The 7,888-nt window shown below is 45.6% G+C and overlaps 1 protein-coding gene across 8 annotated transcripts in view; it reads right to left on the bottom strand.

Moving 5' to 3' along the window:
• The window catches only part of SLC5A11 (solute carrier family 5 member 11), a 72,097-nt gene that overhangs the window by 56,637 nt on the left and 7,572 nt on the right, over positions 1-7,888 (bottom strand). For 5 of the 8 annotated variants that reach the window (XM_026455377.1, XM_026455380.1, XM_026455375.2 and 2 more), the window contains exon 3: positions 2,184-2,342. The exons of the other annotated variants lie outside the window; for them this stretch is intronic. In XM_026455377.1, the coding sequence (XP_026311162.1) occupies positions 2,184-2,318 (135 nt within the window). In that variant the 5' untranslated portion in view covers positions 2,319-2,342. The remainder of the gene's footprint in view (positions 1-2,183; positions 2,343-7,888) is intronic. 8 annotated transcript variants of the gene reach the window in all.

The raw sequence follows: 7,888 nt of genomic DNA, 5'->3' as shown, positions 1-7,888 counted from the left end.
CCTTCCTTCCTTCCTTCCTTCCTTCCTTCCTTCCTTCCTTCCTTCCTTTTCTTCTGTTTCTCACTCTATTACCCAGGCTGTAGTGTAGTGGCATGATCATGGCTCACTGTAACTTTGAACTCCTAGGCACAAGCAGTCCTCCTGGCTCAGCCTTCCAAGTGTCTGGGACTACAGGCATGTACCACCATGCTCAACTAATTTTTGTGTTTTTTGTAGAGATGGTATCTCACTATGTTGCCAGGCTGGTCTTGAACTAAGTTCAAGCGATCTGCTCACTTCGGCCTCCCAGAGTGCTGGGATTACAGGTGTGAGCCACTGCGCCTGACCTTTTATCTCAAAGTTGTTAATATCCTTAACACAAAAAGAGCTCCTGGAAATTGATAAGAAAAAGAAGAAGAACCTAATAGAAATAAGGCAAACGATATGAAGCCATAGTTCACATAAAGAAAATATATGGTGTTTAAACATATGTTATGGGGCCTAGCCTCATTCATTATAAGATAAATGCATATTAACAATACTTTGAGATGTTATTTTTCCTAGCCTGACAAAAATGAGTTTGGCAATACACTGTTGGTGAGAATGTGACAAAACAGACTTCCTCATCATTTCTGATGTGTACACCTAAGGAGTGCAATTTGACACAAACTAGTATAATACCAAATGTGTATATTCTTTAACCTGGCAATTCTGCTGCAGGGAATTTGTCTTATAGCTACACTCCCAAATGGTGTACAGAGTTTATTTATTTATTTACTTATTTGTTTGTTTTTGAGACAGATTTTCACTCTTGTTGCCCAAGCTGGAGAGCAATGGCGTGATCTCGGCTCACCACAACCTCTGCCTCCCAGGTTCAAGTGATTCTCCTGCCTCAGCCTCCTGAGTAGCTGGGACCACAGGCACCCATCACTACACCTGGTTAATTTTTGTATTTTTCGTAGAGATGGGGTTTCACCATGTCGGCCAGGCTGGTCTCAAACTCCTGGCCTCAAGTGATGTGCCCACCTCAGCCTCCCAAAGTGCTGGGATTACAGGCATGAGCCAGTGTGCCCGGCCAGGGTTTGTTTATTATAGTATAGTTTATTATAGTAAGAGATTGGAAACAATCCAAATGGCCCTCAGCCCGAGACTAGTTAAATAAATTACAGCACAATCATCTAAGGAAATACTGTGCAACTTTTAAGAAGATAAGGAATGTCTATGTGCTAATGTGAAAAGATATCTAAAAGATGCTGAGAAGTGAAAAATAGCAAGTTAAAAAACAGTATAAGAAACCTTCTGTTTAAGAGGGAAATATACATATTAAAATTTGCTTGGATTTGCATAAAGACACTTGAACAATATGCTAATGTACTAACAAGCTAATAATACTGGTTACCTGTGGAGAGAACACTAATATTGAGACTTTTCATCGCTTCTCATAAGTGATTTTTATTTTTGAACCATGTGATTGTACTGCCTTTAAAATTTTTCTTTAGAGTAAAAAAAAAAAAGTTGGGTTGTTTGTAATCCCAGCACTTTGGGAAGCTGAGATGGAAGAACTGCTTGAGCCCAGGAATTTGAGACCAGCCTGGGCAATATACGGAGACTCCATTTCTACAAAATAAATAAATAAATAAATAAAAATTAACTACCTGGTAGCTGAGGTAAGAAGATCACTTGAGCCCAAGAAGTCAAGGCCACAGTGAGCTATGATTGCCACCACTGTATTCTAGTACCCTGGGCAACAGAAGGAGATCCCATCTCAAAAAACAAAAAACAAAAAAAAACAGAAACAAAAACAAAACAAAAAACAAAAACAAAAAAAACCCCCATGAGCTTCAAAGTAAGGGAGACAGGGATTCTAACCCCAGATCTCCTAACTTACTTACAGGATGAGGATCTTAAATTATTTGGGCCTCTTTTTCCTTATCTGTAAAATGGATATTGTAATAGCATCTTTCTCACAGGGCACTGTGAAAATTACATGAGAAACGTAAGTGAAAATGCTTAACACAGTGTCTCACAACAGTCTACACCCAATGCATGTTTAAAATTTTTAAGTTCTGATTACTCTATAACCTTGTGTTAGTTTCTTCCTCTCACAGTCAGTATCTTAGCTCAAAAGGATGAGGTTAACTCCAGACCTCTAAACAGACATTTCCTTCTCTCTTCATCCCCCATCCCTCAGTGGCCTGGCTTACCCATAGTCCAACAGCCAGGACAAAGAGGAAGTACAGAACCAGCACCGCGATGTCCCCAGGCTCCAAGCCCTTCTGGGGAAACATATCCAGGAGATCTGACTGTGGAGGCTGAGGGCTGCTGGTGCCACTCTCCATGGTCCTGAACGAGACCTCAGGATCCTGAGGAAGGGTAAATGCCAGTCAGATGCCGGATCCTAGCATCATTCTTACCACCCTTTCTGTAGCTACCTCCCTAAGCCATCCATGAAAGAGAACCCACATGGAGGGATGTGTGGTGGAGACAGATCTTCAGGGAAGACACATCCATCCATCCATCCACTCATTCATTCATTCAACACATATTCATAATGAAGTCACATCAAATCTGCAGTCAATTTTGTCACTCACTTGGCAAAATAGAAAGAAGCATAAACAATTGAAATAATACAGATGATTTCAGCATCCTCTTCCACTTAGCAAGCACGTGTCCCAGAGTGAGAGAAAAATGAGACTCCTGAGTCAGTCTCCACTTCTGTGGTACCTCACAGCTGGCTGAGAGTCAAGTCAATAATTTTGTCTGAGGCTCAGCCAGACACCACAATCTTGTTCCAATGCTATATATACCCATGAAATTTAATATATTTAATAAACAACCACATTGCATCTACTATATCCTGGGCATCATTCTAAGTGTTTACTAACCTGCAAAGTGGGCACTATTATTATCATCCCCATTTTACAGATGGTGAAGTTGAGACACAGAGACACAGAAAAGTTAAGTAAGTGCCCAAGGTCAAAAAGCTGAGATCTGAACTCAATAATCTTGCTCCAGACTCCATGCTTTGAACCATGAATCTAAGTTGTTTTCTCAGTGCCCTGCAAATCCATGGGCAATTTAAGGGATTCTTGGGGTAGACAGAGAAATGGACCCCAAAGGTGCTTACCTCTAATCCCCAGAACCTGTGAGTATGTTGTTACATATCAAAGGACAATTAAGTTTGCAGATAAAATTAAGGTTAGTAGTCAAATCACTTAAAATAGGGAGATGCCTAGCTGCAGCTAACCTGAAAATAGGGAGATGCCTGGATTAACTGGGTGGGCCTCATGTAATCACAGAAAAGACAGAATCAGAAGAGATAGCCACAGAGATGACAGCAGGAGAAGGATTTCACTCAACATTGGTAGATTTGAAGATGGGGTAATGGGGCTACAAGCCAAGGAGTGCAGGTGGCTTCTAGGAACTGGAAAAGGCAAATTAACAGATTCTTCCTTAGACCATCCAGAAGGAATTCAGTCCTGCTGACACCTTGATTTTAGCCCAGTAAGACCCATTTAGAACTTCTGACCTCTATAACTGTAAGATCATAAATTTATGTCATTTTAGCCACTAAGTTCATGGTAATTTGTTAAAGCAGCAGTCAGAAACTAATAAAATTTCCAAGGATGATTTTTGACCACAAGTGATTAGGGCATTGACTTATTCCTCTGTTAAGATGCACCTCCACTCTCTGTCAGCCTTTGGGTGTTCAGGAATGAAAATACTTGATCCCTGCCCTCTTGCGATCCATAACCCAGTGATGAGACAAAGCCACCCATGGATAGCACAACATGATGTTTCATAGAGTGCAGGTTCATGGGGAGAGATGTTAAGAATTCAGGCTCAGAAGCTGTACAGCTTGGCTGGGCTCAGTGGCTCACGCCTGTAATACCAGCACTTTGGGAGGCCGAGGTGAGTGGATCACATGAGGCCAGGGGTTCAAGGCCAACCTGAGCAAAATGGTGGGACCTTGTCTCTATTAAAAATACAAAAATTAGCTGGGTGTGGTGGCACATGCCTGTAGTCCTAGCTACTCGGGAGGCTGAGGCATGAGACTCGCTTGAATCTGGGAGGTGGAGGTTGCAGTGAGCTGAGATTTCACCACTGCACTCCAGCCTGGGCAACAGAGCAAGACCTTGACTCCACCATTTACACTTGGCTAATTTTATTTTATTTTATTATTTTTGTTTTTTTTTTAGACGGAGTCACGCTGTGTCTCCCATGCTGGATTGCAGTGGCCTGATCTCTGCTCACTACAAGCTCCACCTCCTGGGTTCACGCCATTCTCCTGCCTCAGCCTCCCAAGTAGCTGGGACTACAGGTGCCTACCACCACTCTTGGCTATATATATATATATATTTTTTTTGTATTTTTAGTAGAGATGAGGTTTCACTGTGTTAGCCAGGATGGTCTCGATCTCCTGACCTCGTGATCCGCCCACCTCAGCCTCCCAAAGTGCTGGGACTACAGGCGGAGCTACCATGCCCAGCCTATTTTATTTTTTAAGAGACAAGATTTCCCTGTGTTCACCAGGCTGGCCTTGAATTCTAGCCCCAAGAAATCCTCCCCACCTTGGCCTCCTAAAGTGCTGGGATTACCATGCCCAGCCAAGGTACATTTTTAAAGGAAGAAAAGACTCCAACACTTTGCATTTTATGTAATCTGAAGGCAGGTTGTGGACTTAGCGATAAATGGGATTTTTGCCCACATGAATGTCCGGAAGTTCTGTACATTTCCGAAGTCTAGAATCTCTGGCCTCCATCCACTGAATGCCAGTATTCCCACTCTTGAATTATTGTGACAACCAAAAATGCTCTCATAAATTTTGAAACATCTCTGAAGGACAGCAACACCTCCAGTGCACACATGTGCTCTGGGTTCAGGGATGTCAGTGAAGAATTTCTAATAAGAAAGTGGTATGATCAGATGGGGCAGCCTTGATGAGAAGCAAGAAGGCGGGCAGGGAGGTTCTTCTGGAGGTAGTGACTCAGGCTTGAGACCATACACAGGCAGGGGTTAGTCCATTCCTGCTGTTATAATCAAATACCTTAGACTGTGTAATTTGTAAACAACATAAATTTATTGCTCACAGTTCTGGAGAAAGTCCAAGATCGAGATGTCAGCAGATTCAGTGTCTGCAGAGGGCCCGTTCCTCATAGATGGTACTTTCTTACTATATCCTCACATGGTACATGGATGGGTCAAGTTGGCTCTCTTAAGTCTTTTTTATTTTATTTATATATTTTGAGACAAGGTCTCACTTTGGTGTCCAGACCGGAGTGCAGTGGCACCATCACTTTTTCTCTTTTTTTAAAGAGACAAGAGTTTCACTCTGTTACTCAGGCTGGAGTACAGTGGCATGATCACAGCTCACTGCAACTTCAACCTCCTAGGCTCAAGAGATCCTCCTGCCTCAGCCTCCCAATTAGCTGGCACTATAGATGCACCACCATGCCTGGCTAATTTTTTTTTTTTTTTGTAGAGATGAAGTCTCACTATGTTGCTCAGGCTGGTCTCAAATTCCTGGGCTCAAGCAATTCCCCTAATTCGGCCTCTCAAAGTGTTGGGATTATAGGCATGAGCCACCACACCTGGCCTCAAGCGTCTTTTATAAAGGTGCTAATCTAATCCGTGGGGGTAGAGTCCTCATAACCCTAACCCTCTCAAAGGCCCTGCCTCTTAATACTATTGCATTGGGGATTTAGGTTTCAATGTAAGAATTTGGGGACAGAGGGACATGCACATTCAGACCATAGCAGAGGGAGTAGATTAGAGAAAGAATTTGGAGGCCAGGTGTGGTGGCTCAAGCCTATAATCCCACCACTTTGGGAGGCTGAGGCAGGAGGATCACTTGAGCCCAGGAGCTTGGCTACAGTGAGTTATGATTGCCCCACTGCACTTCAGCCTGGGAGGCAGAGCAAGACCTTGCCACACACACACACACACACACACACACACACACACACACACACAAACACACACGACTAACCTAACCTAACCTAACCTTTCTCTGTGCAAGAAAGTGAGAGGAAGGCCTAGAAGTGGAGACTCCCTTTCAGGGTAAGGGTGGAGGCCCTTAAGGGAGGTTCCAAACAGGAAAAGCATTCTGGCAGCTTCAGGAGGGAGGCGGGGTGAGGAGACCCTTGTGGGTTATCTCAAGGGTGAAGCCCCATTAGGTAAGTAAGGTTCTCATCGGACTTTACAGGGGAGGAGGCTGGGCGCAGTGGCTCTTGCCTGAAATTCCAGCACTTTAGGAGGATCACCTGAGGTCGGGAGTTTGAAACACGCCTGGGTAACATGGCGAAATCCCATCTCTACTAAAAATGCAATTTTTTAGGTGGATGTGGTGATGCGCAACTGTAATCCCAGCTACTCGGGAGGCTAAGGCAGGAGGATCTTGAACCTGGGAGGCAGAGGTTGCAGTGAGCTGTGATTGTGCCACTGCACTCCAGCCTGGGGGACAGAGTGAGACTCTGTCTCAGGAAAAAACAAACAAACAAAAAAACAAAAAAAAAACACAAACTTTACAGGGGGAGTGATGGCTCCAAGAGTTTGTGTCCAAAGTCACATGGATGACAAGGGACAAAGCTGGGACTCGAATCCAGTCTGATTTCAGAGCCTGCGTTTTCAAACACTTCAACCTGCTTCTTCCAAAACAGGATTTGGGGAAAGATGAGGAGCAGGAAAGCGCAGGAAGCAGGTTTAGGTGGAGGTTGATGCTGAATTGGGGAGTGGGGCAGAGGGAGGAGGGAGGAGGGAGGAGGGGCGGCGGCTGCCTGGTGAGCCAGCCCTCCCCGTCCCTGCCTGCCCCTTCCAGACCTCTGCCTGCCAGGCACCGAGAGAGCGGTGGGAGCAGCTCCAGCAGATAAACAAGTTATTCATCACCGCCGTGGGGCCCACAGCCGGCGAAGCTGGCACCGATTCCAAGCCCTTCCTGAGTCTCCGGGAGGTGGGGCCCAGCCAGGGGCGGCGAGGGACGTGGCTCCATCTTCACGGTGGAGACAGGAACAGCAACCAAAGATACTGTGCAGCCTCGGCCACAGGCTCCGGGGAGGGGCCCTCCATGCGCTCCACCCTCTGCAAATCCATGCAGTAGGTGTACTGAGAACCGGCCCTAACACTTGGTGAGCAGGACTTCTATTTGAGTGGCAGGCACGGAGCACAGCCCTTTGAGGAAAACGTGATTTCACCTCCATTTCACAGGTGGGAATCGGAGGCACGAGAGGGGAATGTGAGTCCAACTCAGGCACAGCTGTGCCACTTGCTTCTAGGCCACAGTCAGTGCCACGGGTGGGATCCCAACCCAGGTTTACAGGTGGCCATTCCTGGCTAGTCTGTCTTTCTTTCCTCCCACGCTTCTCTCCTTCCTTCTCTCTTCCCCCTCTTCTGGCTCTATTTCTTGCCCGCAAGCATTTATTAAGTACCAGCTGTGTACCAGGCTCCATGCCAGGCCCTGAGGACTCAGCAGAACATTTATTAGTCACCAGCTGTGTGCCAGGCTCCATGCCAGGCCCTGCAACTCAGTGGAACATTTATTAGTCACCAGCCATGTGCGAAGCTATGTGTTAGGTCTTGTGACTCAGTGAAACAAATGTTATTAGGCATCAACTATGTACCAGGCTCTGTACGAGACCCTGGGGACTCAGTGAAACAAACATTTATTAGGCACCATCTGGGTGCTAAGCTCCGTGCTAGGCCCTGGGGACTGAGTGCAACAAACGTTATGAGGCACCAACTGTGTACCAGGCTCTGTGCTAGACCCTGGGGACTCAGTAGAACATTTATTAGGCACCGGCTGTGTGCCATGCTCTGTGCTAGCCCCTGGGGACTCAGTAGAACAAACATTTATTAGGCACTGGCTGTGTTCCATGCTCTGTACTACACCCTGGGGACTCAGTAGAACAAACAT

Source organism: Piliocolobus tephrosceles, chromosome 17, assembly GCF_002776525.5.
Source record: "Piliocolobus tephrosceles isolate RC106 chromosome 17, ASM277652v3, whole genome shotgun sequence".
NCBI lineage: Eukaryota > Metazoa > Chordata > Mammalia > Primates > Cercopithecidae > Piliocolobus > Piliocolobus tephrosceles.
The sequence above is the reverse complement of the archived record's forward strand: the minus strand, read 5'-3'. Positions and strand labels throughout refer to the sequence as shown.